General features: G+C 35.6%; 2 protein-coding genes across 4 annotated transcripts; one reads left to right on the forward strand and one right to left on the reverse strand.

The window, feature by feature from the left end:
* Positions 1–413: 413 nt before the first annotated feature.
* On the forward strand, positions 414–6,532 carry gnrhr2 (gonadotropin releasing hormone receptor 2). Of its 3 annotated transcripts, XM_051113821.1 has the most exons (4): positions 414–486; positions 595–1,217; positions 3,313–3,517; positions 3,656–6,532. In XM_051113821.1, exons 2-4 carry the CDS (start codon positions 681–683, stop codon positions 4,153–4,155), a joined length of 1,242 nt encoding a protein of 413 aa, XP_050969778.1. In that variant the 5' UTR covers positions 414–486; positions 595–680; the 3' UTR covers positions 4,156–6,532. The 3 variants fall into 3 exon arrangements, with proteins under 3 accessions (XP_050969778.1, XP_050969777.1, XP_050969780.1); XM_051113820.1 differs by having other exon boundaries at positions 442–1,217; XM_051113823.1 differs by having other exon boundaries at positions 442–1,217; positions 5,867–6,532.
* Positions 6,533–7,391: 859 nt separating this feature from the next.
* On the reverse strand, positions 7,392–18,419 carry wdr93 (WD repeat domain 93). Its single transcript, XM_051114078.1, has 16 exons — positions 18,346–18,419; positions 16,287–16,553; positions 15,989–16,190; positions 15,831–15,895; positions 15,650–15,728; positions 15,481–15,554; positions 15,199–15,283; positions 14,928–15,117; positions 12,983–13,053; positions 12,753–12,836; positions 12,530–12,661; positions 12,168–12,375; positions 11,806–11,866; positions 11,275–11,431; positions 10,729–10,918; positions 7,392–7,629 (listed from the first exon to the last, which is right to left on the reverse strand). The coding sequence occupies exons 2-16, from the start codon at positions 16,539–16,541 to the stop codon at positions 7,554–7,556; spliced, it is 1,929 nt and encodes a 642-aa protein (XP_050970035.1). The 5' UTR covers positions 16,542–16,553; positions 18,346–18,419; the 3' UTR covers positions 7,392–7,553.
* Between the last annotated feature and the right edge of the window lie 312 nt (positions 18,420–18,731).

Raw genomic sequence — 18,731 nt, forward strand, 5'->3', positions numbered from 1 at the left:
AAAGAAACTACATTTAAGCATGTTTTGGTCAATTTCTAAGCTTTTTTTTATCTAGCAAGGACCAGTAAAATGTCCTCAATAGTGGGTTGTCATATTATTTCACTATATAAATTAGAACATTTGACACATACACACACTGACTCTACGATGCAAGTGACTGAAAGTACACACGTATTTCAGGGAAGCATCAAACTGCCAAAACAGCCCGTCTCAATCTCTACCGAGCTTTTTTTGCAGTTTACAGACCTTTCAATGACATGCTTTTATCTTAGCTCAATCTGTTCTTTAAAATGCATTAGCAAACTAAGCCTCTACTAGCCATGAGAATAGGGGCCCCTTGATCACATTTGGCAATATCTTAATTAACCACGCCTCCGGTGATGCTGTGATTCGTCTGGACACTTAGGACTGATGGCCAGCTCATCCAACTTACCACACATCTCTGGGGTCAACAACGAGTCATGATCATCCAATAAAGGGAAGAAGGTATTTTTACGTTTAAGGTTATTTTTTTACGTTTCCTGTAGCCTATTAAATAAGTAAAGAATGTAAATAGTTTATGAACTAAAAAAGCATTTGGATTTACCTTCTTAGGATTCATTTTTAGCGTCCACGTGTTTGCCAAGTTACCAAACTAACTGACCCGGCCGTTAAAACACTGAAAAAAGGAGCAGGAAAGCATGAACTCAACAGTTTATAACATTGAGGATGTTTTTCAAATGAACTCCACTTGTAAGTATGACGCCAAACACTTGAACTCGAGCAGCACGGAAGATCTTCCTCATCCTCCTCGTCTTCCGCGCTTCACCACCGCGGCTCAGGTCCGAGTGACGCTCACCCTCATCCTGTGCGCGCTGTCCGCATGCTGCAATCTCGCCGTGCTTTACGCAGCCAACCACAACCACAGAAAACGGTCCCACGTTCGGCTCATCATCAGCAATCTGGCGGTGGCGGATTTACTGGTGACGTTCATCGTCATGCCGCTGGACGCGGTGTGGAATATAACGGTGCAGTGGCTCGCGGGGGATGTCGCGTGCAGGACGCTAATGTTCCTCAAACTCATGGCTATGTACTCGTGCGCATTCGTGACCGTGGTTATAAGTCTGGACCGACAGGCTGCTATTCTCAACCCTCTGTCCATCAACAAAGCGAGGAAGAGAAATAAAGTTTTGCTGAGTGCAGCATGGACCATGAGTGTCGTGTTATCCGTACCACAGGTAAGAGACATTTTGAGGTAATGTCAGATGAGGTAAGATGCCCCCTGCCCTGGGGCAAAATAACCACTTCCCACCCTGAAAAGAGGAACTGGGTGGCATGTTGCTGCTAGTTTTTTTTTATTTTTTTTTTTATTAATAATAATTATTTAAAAATCCAATAACTACTTGAACCTTGAATCTCAATGCATTAAAAGCTATAGGCTGAGTGAAATAATCAAACTTGAATTCTTAGTGTTGCTATTATGGCATATCTTCCATTAAAAATACCCTTCATATGAATTTCTTTTACTAGGTTCTGCTTTTCTATTGTTGGTTATTCAATTATTTAACTAAATATAATTTTAAATAGAATAGTTCATTTAGTATTTTATATTAATTATATTCAATGACTTTATTAACTTTGTTAATCCTGCACATAATAAACTAATATAATATAACATACTACCAGTCACCAAGTCTGCATTTATTTGATCTAAAGCACAGCAAAAACAGTACAATTTTGAAATATTTTTACTATTTAACATAACTGTTTTCTATTTGAATATACTCGTATGAATATAATCGATTTTGAATATAATCACTTTTGATCAATTTAAAGCATGCTTGCTAAATAAAAGTATTAATTTTTATAATTTCATTTTTTTTTTTTTTTTTTTTTTTTTTTATTTAAGATAAATGCTTATCTTTGGATTTTTCTATTCATCAAAGAATCCTGAAAAAATGTACTCAACTCAGCAAATCATCATATTTACTATTATTCTGAAAGATCATGTGACACTGACGACTGGAGTAATGATGCTGAAAATTCAGCTTTGATCACAGGAATAAATTACATTTCAAAGTATATTCAAACTGTTATTATAAATAGTAAAAATATTTCACATTATTACTGCTTTTGCTGTATTTTTGATCAAATAAATGCAGGCTTAAAAACATTAAAAATCTTACTGTCCAAACACTTTTGACTGGTAGTATATATATATAATATAAAGTAAGTTGTAGCAGTGTTATATTAGTATCATGAGATACTTTTATAAATATGATTAATAATTGAATTCGGTTTTATTTTTACATTTTCTGTTTTTCTTATTTTTGCTAAGGTTATAGTAATTTTGTCATTTTTATTAGTTTTGTTGTGTCTATAGTTTTTATTTATTGTTACTTCAGTTTTAGTTTATTTTAGTAAATAAGAGGCTAAATTAAATTTAATGAAATAATTAAAAAAATATATTTTATTTCAGTTGTGTTTTATATTTAAAGTGTCAAATTTTTAATGAACCCTTTAACTGTCACCCCCCATTTTTGAACATAGACGTGAAGGGTGCACCATTTAAACCTAAATTGTTAAAATTCATGAATCAAAATATGAAAAGTTATAGAAGTTAAAATTTACTGTAAAGAAAATGCACTATACTATTTTTGTATTTTATATAAAATAAACATTTTACATAACAGGTTTTACTCAAAAATTGCTATGAAATTAAAGCCTTATGTCTAAATAAGTTATGTTCCAAATTTGAAGTTGATATAAAAAAAAGTGAGGTTCCTGTAAGATTTTATTTATTGCGTTCAATGGGTGCCATCCAAACTTTTTTTCATGCATTTTTCTCTCACAAATATATAAATTTCTCTGTCAATATAACATATATCACAAAACGATATGTATTTAGTCAATATAAAAAAAAAAAAAAATTGATTGTAAAGTAAATTTTGTAACATGACAGTTGACCCCCGACTAAGGGGGAGGAGTCCGCCAAAAGATGGCAATGTCCGATTTCAAAAAAGTTTTCACAGGATGAATTTTGAGGTTTTAAGCTTTCAAATGGCATAACTTATGATGATTACTAAAATATTTGATAGGGTTTCCCCTATAAAATATATTAATAATCATCATAAGTTATGCCATAACTTATGAGTTACGGCTCCAAGTATCCCACAGGAGGGATTAATTATTAATTAATTAATTAATTAGTTAATTTTTTTGTTTACCTTTTATTATGCTTTTAGTTGTAGTTGACTACAATAGCCCTGGCCTGTAGATGGCTTGCAACAGAATATCTGTAATATCTATGCCTGTATTATCCTCTTTGTCCAGGTGTTTGTTTTCCACGTTGTGGTGATCGATTCCCCCAAGCGGTTTATCCAGTGTACAACCTATGGCAGCTTTAGCTCACGCTGGCAGGAGACACTTTACAACATGCTTACCTTCACCTTCCTCTTCCTCTTACCACTCTTCATCATGATCTCCTGCTACACAAGGATACTCTTTGAGATCTCCAAGAAAATGACCGAAGACAACTGTAAGTTTAAAAAAAAAAAAAAAAACATAATGGTAACTTCTTGATCAGTTTGCAAGTGGCATTACCCTGAGGTGTCATATGTATGTGTCATCTGTCAAGCTAACGTCTTGCTTCTGTTATGATCTTTGTCACATACAGTGCTGTCCAGCAAAGTGCAGTTGCGCAGGTCTAAAAACAACATCCCTAAGGCACGCATGCGCATGCTGAAGATGACTGTGGTCATTGTGCTGTCATTCATTGTGTGTTGGACACCCTACTACATGCTTGGCTTGTGGTACTGGTTCTGGCCTGCTGGCCTGGAGGAAACAGTGTCCCAGTCCCTCTCGCACATCCTTTTTATATTCGGGCTGTTAAATGCTTGTTTGGACCCCATCATCTATGGTCTCTTCACCATTCCACTATGCATGAGGCACCGACAGCATGAACATAACATTGTAGCCTTTGAGCTGGAGAACACTAATAACTCTTTGATGACCTCCATTAGAACTTCCACATCTTCGCTCACTTTAAAGAGACTGACAGTTCAGCAGACTCCTAGAGAAAAGCTAGAATGGGACAGAGAGTATGTGCAGAGGATTGAGGATGATGAGGTAAAGAATGGTGTGGCCTTTGCAAGTCATTCCTCCTGTACGGACTAAAAGCCAAAATGCATGAGTTGTCTATATGTATGATAGCTTTCCATTTCATTTTCTTGTCATCTAAGATGTTCATGTCTTTCTTTCTTCAGTCGTAAAGAAATTATGTTTTTTGAGGAAAACATTTCAGCATTTTTCTCCATATAATGGACTAATATGATGCCCCGATTGTGAACTTCCAAAATGCAGTTTAAATGTGGCTTCAAACTATCCCAAATCCAGTTGTAAACGATCCCAGCCGAGAAAGAAGGGTCTCGTCTAGCGTAACAATTGGTTATTTAAATAAAAATAATACAATTTATATACTTTTTAATGCCAAACGCTCATCTTATTGTCTTATACTCTGCCTGGACTGTTTTTGTTCCGGTTCATGACAGTTAGGGTATGTCGAAAACTCCCATCAACTCCCTTAACTTCAAAATCGTCCTATATCACTGTTTTACCTTTTTTGTTAAGGGTGTTTGATCTTTTTTGCATGTTCACTTTGCAAAGACTGTGTCAGTACTTCTGCAGCGACGTAGGATGATTTTGAAATGATTTTTGAAGTTGAGGGAGAAAATACAATTGTGAGTTTTGTGACATACCCTAACTGTCTTGAGTCAGAATACACAGAGTTCAGGGAGAAAAAGGCAAGATGAGCATTAGAGATTAAAAAGTATTTAAATTGTATTTTTTAATGAAAATAACCGATCGTTTCGCTAGATAAGACACTTCTTCGTTTAGAGTCCTTTGAAGCTGCACTTAAACTGGATTTTGGAAGTTCAAACTCGGGGGGCACCGTATAAGTCCACTATATGGAGAGAAATCCTGAAATGTTTTCCTCAAAAAACATAATTTTACGACTGAAGAAAGAAAGATGTGAACATTTCGGATAACAAGGGTGTAGCGGTTTGGCCAATCAGACACACAATTGTTAATTTGATTTACAATTATTCATTAAATTAACAAATAATCACAGACCCCCTCACCCACAACACTGGCTGCCGGGATGTCTCCAATGGCCCATCAGGCCCCTGGTTACCATGGCAACCAGAATACCTCGGCCAGATCAGATAAACTTTATGACCTACAAGTATGTAGAGAGAATCTTCCCCTACTTAAATCTCTCTAAAACAGAAACATACTGCTATAGGAAATTAATACTTTTATTCATTCACAGACAAACCTTTCTTTGATCTTCCTATCGCACATAGCCCCAGGTCATTGTGTATAGTGTTACTGCCTTGTAATTTTGTGTTTTTCATTATGCACTGTTATCATCTAAATGATGGTGTATATTATATGTTGATTCCCTTGCATAGTGTATTTATATAGTGTTTTATATATAGTGTTTTAAAAAAAACCTTAGTAGTTTTTGCATCAACACCCAATCGAATTACATATGCAAAATACCATGCTCACTCCAAAAGTGAAAGTCACTATTGGCTCTTGGACCTCCTGGAGGTGTAGCTTCCAGGAACCTTAAAAGCATCATGCACATGCTTTCTCCCTCTATTTCTCTTCTGCAAAATCTTCCGATTGCTGCCCATGTGAAGGAACCCACGGGGAGCCTGAGTCAGCACAGGGCGTGCCCGACAGGCCCCAACATATAGAGCTGTGGCTCTCGACCACAAAGAATCAGACCAATAACACTGAACTCCATTTTCGCTTAACCCTGGAATTCATCCTCATGGAAATTTCTCATTTCTCGCTTCTTCTGCGTCTTTTCTTTTAGTTTCTTCACTCATCTCACATGAGTGACTCACCTCAGCCAGTCATTGGTTCTTTTAGAACCTAAGAGGATGAGGAGGATGAGCTAGAACTCGTCAGGACTTCCCTAAGCGTGCGCCAGGCCTTGCAGCCTTGTCTTTCCATTCCCCAAAGATCACAGGACTTCAGCTGGGTCCCTCTCAGCTCTTGGTTCTTCTTCACTTTTCACATGGGAAGAAACTCCCAGTCACCATCGAGTCAGAACATTTTTGGAGTTCATCACTCTTCAGACCCAGAAAAAAAATGTGATCGTGATTCCAAAACCACCACTGCTCCAAACCATCAAGACCTTCACCCGAGACTGCATTCGGACACTTGTTCAACGACCAAGGCAATGCAAGTATCGTACATTTAACTAAACAAAACAGAGGTTTAGTGTAAGCTGTAGACAGCACTGATGGTTTCACTCAGATGGGTAACTGACTCTTTTCATAGCTACATTCTCTTGTCTCTCTAATGGCTTCTCACTGACCCTTCCCCCATGTATGAGTGATTTCATGTTTGTTTGTTTAGATTAGTTATGTGTTAGTCCTTTGTTAATAAAACTCTTGTGCACAAATTACATGAGTTTTGATTCTGATTCTGCCTTGTAAATTAATGTCCCTTTACGATTTCGATTCGAGCTACATGCTCTAATGCAGTAGTACTTTAAGAAAGTTATTTTTTGTGGCCAAGAAAATGTAATTTCTTAGAGTTGATATAAAAATTATACTGAATGTTTGCTGGACGAACAGATTAGTTGATTGAGAAAATAATTCTGCTACAGTTACTACTGGCAGCTGATATAAATAATTGTAATTAATCATAATTAATCATAATTTGTAATTATTTATATACATTCCTTTTGAGCTAAAATCACTACAAGGGGGTGAGTACATTATCTGTAAATTTTTGTTCTGCAAGTGAACTTCTCCTTTAACAAAGCTGATGAAGGAAAAACTAATTACATTGATTAATATTGCAGCTCAAGTTCAATTAAATTGATGTTCAGCACAAATGGCACTAATGTACTAATCATGAAAGATCCACTTGCTGGAAAAGACTTAAATGGAGCAAATCTGAAAACCAGTGCCTATGGCCTGTCATATGAAATAAATAAGAACAATACAACCAGAAAAATGGTTTTGACATTCAGTATAATGTGTGAGAGACATGATTAGCTGTGATATTATATGAACATTTTCTGACTTAGGAATAGACCATGAGACTGTGCATAACAGATATACTAACAAATACTGAATTTGTTTATTGGACTTTGTTCAGTAGATAATAACTGCTTACAGCAACTGAGCTGTAAATGTTGGAAAAATGCTAGAATCAAGTCACAATAAGCTTAATCGAATACATAGATTACTCATGCATATATAAACGTACATTATGACATGTGCATATATAAACACATTTGGCTTCATGTAGAAGAGCTTCTTGTGAAAGCTGACATCTAACCTCCTTTTAACCCCGAAACTGAAATAAATTTAAAATGTACTGTATTCAATTTTTTTTTTTTTTTTTGTTTTTTATAAAAACATACCATTTTCTCTGGCTGATTGATGAAAATGCATGCATACATTTTATACACATTAATTCAGAAAATGGAAAATGTACACAGTGTCAGCATGACATGTCTGGATCTCTCTGTAGTATGTGTAGCTTCATTTAATATCACGCTTTGAAAGCTGCTCCCATTGGAAAGCCAAATTTCTGTTCCTCTCTTTCCACGAGTCAGCTCTGCAAACACAAAGACATTACACATGTAAAGTATACTAAATGTTTTGAGTTCTAGGCCAAATCATTGTTAAGCCCTGTTAACACCAAGACCAGTGACTATGAACATCAAGTTTTAAAACAATCATTCTTATACAACCCCCAAGCTGGGACATTTTGTGAAATGCTGTAAAATCAAGAATATGTTATCTGTTCATTCTTTTTAACCTTTATTTATTTGACTAAAGTACAAAGAAAAGAATTCCAATGTTTTCAGTGGCCAACTTTAATTTTTATTTTGTAAATATAATCAAATTTTGATTTTCATGGCTGCAACACATTCCAAAATGTTGGGAAAGAGGCATGTTTAACACTGCAATATCAACTTTTCTTTTAATTACAATGTTTAATTGTTTGGGATCGGAGGATACTAAAACTTAAAAAAAAAGCAAAAATGCTGTCCAATTTGGCTTGATAAAAAACTTCAGATCCTCTGTGATCGTTGTCTGATTCCCCTTTTCATGACTGGTCATACATTTTCAATAGAAGACAGATCTGGACGGCAGGCAGGCCAGTCTAGCACATTCAGTCTGTGTCTACGAAACCACACTGTTGATTTAATAACCATGGACTTCCCATAAAAGACAAGTACAAGAACAATCCTAATACATTTCAGTGGTACCTTAACACACATTCCAGTCATCAGTGCTGTTGGCCGGGCTGCACCCCTATACCACGACAGTCGTTTGTGTTTGCATCTGTCGCTGATGAAAGTCTGGATGGTCCCTTTGGTTTTTGGTACTGAGTTGGTAACTCAATGTCCAGAAAGACTTGTCTGACCACAGCATACATTTCCATCATCTTTTTGACTATCTGAGATGAGCTCTGGCCCAGAGAACCCCATGGCATCACTGCATAGAATTAATGTATAGCTTTCTGCTAGAGTAACAGAAATTCAAGTTGCATTTATTGGTGTAGCAGAATGTGTTAGGTGACAGCAGTTTTCCGAAGTACTTCTGAGCCCATGTGGCTATTTTTCACATCACAGCATGACGGTTTCTTATGCAATGCCATCTGAGGTCTCAAAGGTCAAGCACATTCAGGTGTCTTGCTGTGCCCTACAAAGACTGACATTTCTCTAAATTTCACAATATTATGTGTGGTGGTTGGTGAAAGACAAATTCTTTGTGATTTTCTATTAAGAAATGTGATTTTTGATGTGTTTGACACTTTTGTCATGAAATTTGGCACAAAGTAATGAGACATGATCCAACTTTGCTTGCAAGGATTGAAATGCTCCTTTTATACCCAAACATGATATCCTACTTCTATTTCACATGCTTTCTGTAAACTGTTTCAAAACAGTTTAATTTAGATATTCTATAACCTTTTCACTTTTATTCTGCCTCTGTCCCAACTTTTTTGGAGTGTGTTGCAGCCATGAAAATCAAAATTTCGTTATATTTACAAAATAAAATTAAAAGTTCGCCACTGAAAACACTGGATATTTTTACCTTGTACTTTAATCAATTAAATAAAGGTTAAAGAGAATTATTCTTATTCTTGATATCTTTGAATTTATGGCATTTCACGAAATGTCACAACTTTTCTGGAATTGGGCTTGTAGAATAGGAATGTGATGGAAATTTCTATATTTTTCTTTATTTTTGTTTTCCATATTGTATATTCTCTATTTTCCATATGTTCAATTTGCACAGGTGTTGGCCTTCAGTATTTCCCTTGTGTACATGACTAAAACTTCCGTCAGCATTCCTCTAACAGGGGAATGGCTATGAGCAGTATGAACTTATTTGAGAAGATACTGTTGAAGGTTAGGGTTGATCTTTGGACAGCCTTTATCAGTATAAAAAGAAATCCTATGATTGGTTTTTCACTCTTGGTCTCACATTTAATAACAGATTTAGAATTTTTTCACAACAAATTGGTGAGGAGGATGGGATCCAATGTGTGATTCGTCTGGACCTGAAACACTGGTGATCGATCATCCAAATCTAAAAAAATTACATTACATTACAAGGATACATATAGTGGACTAAAAAAAGAGGATTAGCCCCTACCCCATAAAGCCTTCAGGAAAAAGGGGGTCAACATCAGAGGGCCCAGACCTTTACCACTGGGATCTCAACAGATTAAAGAAGCGTGCAAAGCAGTGAGCCTGATTTTGAAATTCCAATTTATATTTTGAAATTTATTTAAAGGAATGAGTGAAAAGGGTTTGATATTTCCAGACTTCAGAAAGTAGATTGTGAAAAGAGTCTTACAAGTTAGTCCTACAAGTTAGTCTTGCAAGTCAGCGGGACAAGGTATTGAAGCCACGTCGTAGTGACGACCACAGTGTGAAGGGTTAGAAGGGTGCATTTTGGGTAAAGTCTTTGACTGCAAGTATGGGATCTGGAAATAGCAAACCTAGGGTTAATCTAGAGGTTCTGGACAGTCCAATTTATGAAGTAATGAAAAAGATATTGTAGATGGGGTACCAGAATGGATAGGGGATCATGGGTTCCCTAAAAGAGGCACATTCAGTGTATCAACTTTAAACAGTGAAAGAGCATTTGGAGAAATATGAATGTAAAGTGAAAAGTAAAGGAAAGCTGAAAAATAAACAGAAAGGTTTCAAAGGCATAAGAAGTGTCTGTGGTTAGAAGAAGCAGAACAAAGAGAAAGTAACAGGTGATATTTCTCAGAATTCTTCGTATCCTTTTAGAGAACTGCAGTGTGCTAAGGTGTATCACAACCTCGACTCTTGGGGATAAATTCTGAATTACTGAATTAAAAATATTTCAAAATTCAACTGTTTTTGCTGTACTTTGGATCAAATAAATGCAGGCTTGGTGAGCAGAAGAAACTTCTTTAAAAACATTAAAAAACTTTTGACTGGTAGTGTATATATAGATAGCTATATAGTTAGTTAGTGTTATTGTTTTGGTGTGAGCGTGCCTTTATACAGTTCATCACAGATCTTTTTTCTCTTACCATACACAACATTTCTGATGAACAGCTTGTATGCCACACTGGGTCTCATTTACTAAAAACTACATACAAAAAGATTCTCAAAATGTGTTATTACTCCCACAGTTTAATACTGAACTACATTTCACCAACCTTTCCTGAAAGTAAAGGTTGCAGGCCTCCTCCAAATCTATGATTGTGGCTCTGGTCTCTTTTTCACTTACAGCTGAACTTGTGACATGGTATGGATCCATCATTGTGTTTTCTGAAAAGCTGAAGATGAAGAGAGAGCTCTCTTCCTCTTTCCTATCAGTCACCTTCACCAAAGGTGTTTTTCTGTCACCTATAAAAAAATCAAGTGTGTCACATGAACACAATCCTTCTGTAACTGTCACTCAATAAATAATAAATAATAATAAAATGTGTCACCTAACCTAAACAGTATAAGTCTTCATTCACACAAAACATTGAAAAAAAAGGTGTAGAAATGTGTTTTTTATTCAAGTATTTATTAAAAAATTATTTAACTTGACTTCTGGGTGTTTAGAAAATGGTGTAAGACAACTTAAAGCATGAGACATTGCAAAGGATGCGAGACCCAAGTGCAACAGTCAAGCACATCATCTGCATGTTTACATAAAAAAACAATGAAAAAGCAACACAGTAGAATGCAAAAAGGTGCATTTGTCTGAAGTTTACCTGTAATATATAGTTTTTTTTGTACTGGCTCAAGTAGAAACACAGGTTCCCTGAGTGAGCCCACCACATGAGTTGGAGGCAGGTTTAAGATAAATACTGGTTCTCCATCTGCCGTTTCCCATATGGATATTTCTCCATTTCTTTGCATCAACAAAACCTATAAACAACTTTAGGAATTAGTAATCATACATTTACATGTACGTTCTTGGCAGATATATATATGAAGAGTTCAGATGCAAAAGCCTCTAAGTATGTCTGACGTTATTCTTTAAAATTAGCATTTCTTTATGGCTACTATGTATAGGTTTTCTATATAAGTACTGGTACTTCTGAATGGGTTGAGGCTGGGATTGAGCGCATTTGAAGTGAAAGTACATGATGAACATGACTATCGTTATCTCATTTTTGACCAAGATGTCTTTTAGAGGCTTTTGCATTGGAACTTTACATATATATATTATATATATGATATATGTGTGTGTGTGTGTGTGTGTGTGAAATACAAAATTATGCTGCCAAATTCTACTATACCAGACACTTCAGGAAGGGCACAGGTTGAGCAACAGTGACAGAGCTGCCTGGGCCTGTAGGTCTGATCAGAGACAGTCATTATATTTATTGTAATCATGTCAGGTTTTAACATGTTAATGGATTGAAAGTGTTAATGTATTTGGTCTTGGCAAGCAAAATCTGCTATGCACGTCAATACATACTGCTGCTACATTCACAGGCATGTATAAATCACATAGTAGATCTACACATGTGGAACTAGGGGAGGAGGAGGGTTTTAGAGAAACTGCAGGACCTTGCAGCAACACTGAACCAGACTATTATCTATTTATACACCACATTCAGTATTTTTAAACCTATTTTAAAAAATGTTTAATTGCTACCTTTCAATAAGTGCAACAGTGCATATGTCTCCTCCTCTGGCCGCTGTCACACTATAGCATGCCCCATTTCTGCAAGTAAGCACTAACTGTAGTGTGGGTAAAAAGGGACCCTGAATAAGCGAAGTGACCGGCAATTGATTCTGCAAAAGAAGCTTCACCCTGCAAATGGCGCTGTCTCCTGGGATCACAATATTGCCATATGGACACCCTGCACCACCAGAAGACATTCAAGAATAAGATTCCTTCCTTCAGTAATGATCAGTGAGACAGTGTGTTGTGCCATTATATCACAGTTTATTCTTATCATTGAGAAACATACAATATATCAGAAATAATATCTTAATTAACTGAAGTAAACTTACCAAACTGTCTGTCCCATATAGTAACCAGCTGACCATCAAGCCCTAGAACAACAAACCGTGTACAGGCACTGACGGCAGAGCAGAGGATTTCCTGAGAATTGGGCCACAAAACATCTGGTTTGGGTTCACTGTCTGATCCAAGAACAGGTTAAAATATAATTTATAAACATGACCAACAAATGTGTCTTTGTAATGTTAATATAATGTATAATGGCTGGAGTACCCTTCTCTTTAGGGGTCTTCAACAGAAGATACTGTAAGAGATTTTGGCTGCCATTCCACCACAGGCACACAGCAATGGGAATATCTTGTTTATAAAGATAATTTGTTTATAAAATATTATAAATAGATATTCAGAGAACTGATTGTACTGTAAATTGTGATCACACACCATTACAGGCTATATATGTATCACTGAAAAACATGTGATCATCTCTTGAGTACATGACTCACCTCTAGCTGCCTTCGCTTCCCCAGGCACTGAATGAAACCCTTCATGCAGTAAGAAGTGACAAGTACAATTGCTGTAAGGAAAAAAACTAATTTGTACTCTATATAACCTCTGACATCTTTTGTAACCTCTATTGGTTCTAGTGTTTGACTGCACACTTAACAAATATTTCACAGATGATCAGCTATGCTCCCTATGCAACTTTTTAAAGGAGAAGTTCACTTTCAGAACAAAGATTAACAGATAATTTACTCACCTCCTTCTCATCCAAGATGTTCATGTCTTTTTTTCTTCAGTCGCAAAAAAATAATGTTTTTTGAGGAAAACATTTCAAGGATGTTCTCCATATAGTGGACTTCAAAGGTGCCCGTGAGTTTGAACTTCCAAAATGAAGTTTAAATGCAGCTTCAAAGGGCTCTAAACAATCCCAGCTGAGGGAGAAGGGTCTTAACTAGCAAAACGATCAGGTATTTTCAAAAAACAAAAAAACTATTTTAATATTTTTTAACTCAAATGCTCAAATGACGTTTTGTCTAGCTCTGCCATGTGCATGCACGTCCAATACAGTTAGGGTATGTAAAAAGTTTAAAACAGTAAAAAGCTGTTTTAGCTTTTTTTTTTGTAAAGGGTGTTTGACCTTCTTTGCACGTTCACTTTGTAAACACTGGATTGGTACTTCTGCAGCAATGTAGGACGATTTTGAAGTTGGAGGAGAAAATGAGACGGGAGTTTTTCAACCTAACTGTATTGAACCGGAGGAGCACAAATATCGCATGCACATCGCAGAGCTAGACAAGATGAGCATTTGAATTTAAAAAGTATATACATTTCTTTACGACTGAAGAAAAAAAAAAAACATTTTGGGGGTGAGTAAATTATCTGTAAATATTTGTTCTGGAAGTGAACTTCTCCTTTAATTCACTCTATAATCTTTTAGTTAAATCGTGGCTGCAAATTAACTAAAATAAATGAAAGCATTGAATTAGTACATCATAGCCACAATAAGATGAACAAACAACTCGAAAAACCCGAAGACTCAAAACAGGTGAACTAATTCCAGTACAGAACCTAATAGGATGTTGCGCATGACTGAACGAATCACTCCCCGAGATGACTCGTTCTTCGCGAGTCACTGTAAAGATTCGTTCAAAATTAACGAATCATTCAAGAACGACCCGTGGATGCGCATCCGAGAGCCTGTGCTACGCAAGCTTTTGTGCTTAAAAACTATACAAATTTTTTTTTTTCGGAAATAAGACGCTTCTTCCTCGGCTGGGGATCGAGTCCTTTGAAGCTGCATTTAAACTACATTTCGGAAGTTCAAAATCGGGGGCACAATTGAAGTTCATTATATGAAGAAAAATTCTGAAATGCTTTCCTCAAAAACCATAATTTCTTTATGACTGAAGACAGAAAGACATGAACATCTTGGATGACAAGGGGGTGAGAAAATTACTTGTAAATTGTTGTTTTGGAAGTGGACTTCTCCTTTAATCAAACATGAAAATGACCATGCATTAATAAAACACAGTCAAAAATGTTATGAAATCAAATTCAGAATTTGTGTATCTATCTATCTACCTCTCTCTCTCTCTACATATATATAATTCTCACTGTAACTGCTCATGTTACATTCTGGATATTATTGGATATTTGAGATTTTTTATACAAGATTTTTTTATATTAACTATTATATATAACTATTTTTTAGTATCAATGTTATTTTAATAAAAAATATACTTTGGGGTGATTTATCGCTTATATTACATACATTCTTAGAGCTATTGTTAACACTTTCTTTTGGTTGTAATGATGCATAGTTTGTAACATCTACATAATGCAAAGATATTCATAGAATTTTGTTATTGTAGCTAAAGTTTTTGAGATGACTGTATACCTCTTGAATCAAATAAAATATGACTTAAATTATTCTTTAATCAAGCCTACCTTGGACCTTCTGCTTTTTGCTGTGATGGTCTCATAGAGTTGGAGCTGAGGTACTTCATGAACATTTTCCTAAATGCCGCATCCTGGTTTTCCCATTGACGACTACTAATGAGGTGATTTTGGCCTGAGCCTATTATAGTGCCTTGCTCTGTTTTCTGCAGGACCTCAGATGGACTTTTCAGAGAGGTTCCTTGACGACAAGAAAAGTAAAAGAAAGAAATAACAAACTTATAAAACAAACTTGTTTGCAGCAGTGATTTAAACTACAAACCTGCAGGGATTTCTGGAGGTTTGATCTTCATGAGTAAGACTACTGGAGACAATTTGGCTTCTGTGGTCTGTGGGGTTTGTGTAGCCTACAAAAGAAACAACAAAATATGATCATCTCATCATCTGATCTCACAATATATTTCTTCTGAAAAAATACGTAAAATGTGCCTCCAAGGAAATTTTCATTTTAATCCTATGTTAGGAATTGTTTAAAATATAAATACAGCAAACAAGAATATATGGTATGGAATATATATAAAACTTTTCAACGTAAAGCAGTTACCTGTTTGGTTTCCAGCTCTTTGAGCCACACATCTTGTGGGAAGCGATATACATCGAGCCAAACAGAGCCACTGGCTTCATTGACAATTTACAACAATAGCATTAATAAATCAGTAGTAGCCATATTGTTAGTTTTATATTACAGTTCCGTATTTTAATAGGACAATTACATGTCATGACTGCAGCTCCGAAGTCCCCACTTCTAGACACTTCAAATTTTGCACAGATGCTTCTTTGGTTTATATCTTCCTGTGAGAAATGTTACACAATGTAATTCTTTCACAGCTACTATTAATAGAAAATCAACAGCAAATATAAAAATAAGCTCTTAAAACGGTATTATGAACTCACAGTTTCATTGATGACTTTTAATAAATAAATATTCTCCATGTGATGCACAAAAAGCCGTGCAATACCTTATGTGACAAAGAAGAAAATTAATGTGTAAGTAAATAAAGAAAATATAAAACGGGGAGTTTTTAATGTAAACTGTCTTAAAGCAAAATTACCCATATCATCCACTGTGCATAAGAGGTGTGTGGCATTTCCCAGAGAGGCACAAGAGATGCTGGTAAGCTCCACTCTTTCATCCTGCCATGTTCTTACACAGGTAAGAGTGGATGTCCTGATGACCGACAGACCATGAGTCTGACCCAGAAACAGGTAAAGTCCGTCATCAGAGCACACAATACTATTAGTTCTGCCTGGAAGCTAAGAACCAAGAAACAAACAAAAAATCATATGTAAAATGAACATTTCGGACAAATGCGTCCAAGGAATATGATGAGGCCATTTGAATGTACATGCCTTCATTTCGTTAGTTGCATTTAGCACAAGAATCTGCCTTGCTGCTTGTTCATCTCTCTTGATCTTCTCCTGCTCTGATATAACTTCCCATGTACTGTCAACAAGGTTATTTAACAGCTTATTGATCACTCTCCCAGACTCAGGTAGATTATCAGGCTTCTGCAGATCTGTGAAATAAGTCACATCATCATCTTCACAGCTGCTGTGATCTGAAGGCTCTGGGATCTCCAAACCTCTTCTGACATTCACAGCCATCTTGTGTTATTTCTGGAGGGGAAAAACAGAATATGAAACTGAACTGAAGAATACATTTTTCGCAGACCATATTTATACACACATACTGCATATCTAAATATAAATATGTCAGTATGTATATAACAGACCTTAGAAAAACATGGTGTTTTGCATATGGTATTAAAGTAATATTATGTACCATAATACCATGATATTATTGGAATTACCTTCTTAGAATGACCTTCCAGCTAGTGTTAGATAAACAAAAATGGTGTATAATGGTAATCAGCAATATCATGGTGTTTGGGCCATTCTACAGAATTGGAAATGTCTTTACAAAATGTGTCTTTTTCCAAAAAAATTTGTATGTGCTTAATCAGAAGGGTTATATTGACCCATTAAGATTTTGCTTTGATTTTGAATTTTTTTTTTCTTTTTTTTTTTGCTATTTTGTTATTTTTTTTTAATACAGGTAAATCTATAACAACTACATTTTAACAATATTTCAAGTATAATTTATGAGATTTGTTGTATTTTGAATCCATTTTTTTTTTCTTTGTAAAAGGTTCCATACTTTATTTTTGACTAAACATCCTATGTTTCGAAAGTGACAGTAATGCTTTAGTAGCAACCACATCACATACAGAATTTTAACTCACACTACTAAACACTACTAAAACATACTGAAATACAAAAATTGCATAACTGTTTGTTTATTTCTCCCAAATATGAGGATTGTGTGTTCCCTTTTGTCACTACCGAAACAATGATGACATGTTTCGGTACTGACAATTCAATGGGATAACACCCAAAAAAACAAAGATGTCACTACTTAAACTCCACCAAATGTTTTGGTATGGACAAATTTAGATACTTTTGAATCTAGTTCAAAGATGCTAATCAGCACGTGGTTAGCTAGCACAGTTCTGAACAGTGGTATACATATTAAATGAAATGTTGTGGAATAACTCTCAAAAAAGTGTGCTTAATTGCAGAAAAAAAGGAGTTGATAGTGACATTCCTTTAAGTTACACACAGATTTTTCAGACTTTTATACACATTTACCTCAAAATGATGACCTGTCTACTCACACCTTGTAGCTATGAGAGAGGGGGGACACAGGAATATTTCCTGATCATAAATTTATGGGTTTAGTTAAAATCAGTCTCAGTCTCAATAGCCTAAAACATACACTGTTTTGGTAGTGACATGAAAAATGCAGAACAATGCAATTTTTTACAAAAAGTTTCATAATTTACAGAGAAAATATATGCTAAATATATATATATTTTTGAGCTTCTCTTTTTAAAAGAATCAAAAAGATACTTTTAAAAACAACAGTCAAAAAAAAAAATATTTCAATATCATTTTCACAAGTTAAAATTTAGGGGTTAGGGTTTGGGACAGCCACCTCCCAGTTGAAAGTATTCAATAAATGATGGTTTTATATATATTAGGCTTACTAATATTTTAAATATTGTGGGTTTCAATACATCATAAAATGACCTTACTAAACAAGCGGTTTGTGCCAATTCTGCAGAATGGCTCGTATATAAAAAAGTGATACACCATGGCACCTCGACCAATCACAATACCAAGTAAATAAATAAAAATAAATCGTTCTAGCAGCAAGTACATATTTGCTTGAGTTTGAGATCCCTGTCGGATCTCTTGACCTCCATAAGAGTTAGCCAAAGAGCTATAAAAAAGGTTAAAATCTGATGATTCGGGTAGTCAGTTAGATATTTTTGTGAATACCTAATAGCCTACTGTAACATAGCAGTGATCTGAATTAACAATAATCATTATAAATAAAATCGCTCACCGATGACGCGCTAGTGGAGTCCTTCCGTAATGTTAGGTTGTCATGACAACCCTCCACAACACCGTTGGTGTGAGGTGAGTGGGGCGGCGCGTGCGGACTCTTCCAGTGTGATAAACACAACCGATTATTTTAATAATATTGGCTGACTCAGAGCTAAGAATAATAAACAAATAATAAGCGTATGTCCCAGATTTTTTTAACGTCAATCACTGAACACATAAAAATGACATTTGTACGCATGATGGGTCTTTTTTTAACAGTGACAATGAAGTTTCATGCACACTGAAGACACCTACTCCTATCTACCCACCTGCTGCTGATGGAATGAAGCTCGTTATCCCCCTGGCCGCATCCAGCGTAGACAGCATCGGTGATTGTAATGGGTC

This window comes from Labeo rohita, chromosome 7, assembly GCF_022985175.1.
Source record: "Labeo rohita strain BAU-BD-2019 chromosome 7, IGBB_LRoh.1.0, whole genome shotgun sequence".
Lineage (NCBI taxonomy): Eukaryota > Metazoa > Chordata > Actinopteri > Cypriniformes > Cyprinidae > Labeo > Labeo rohita.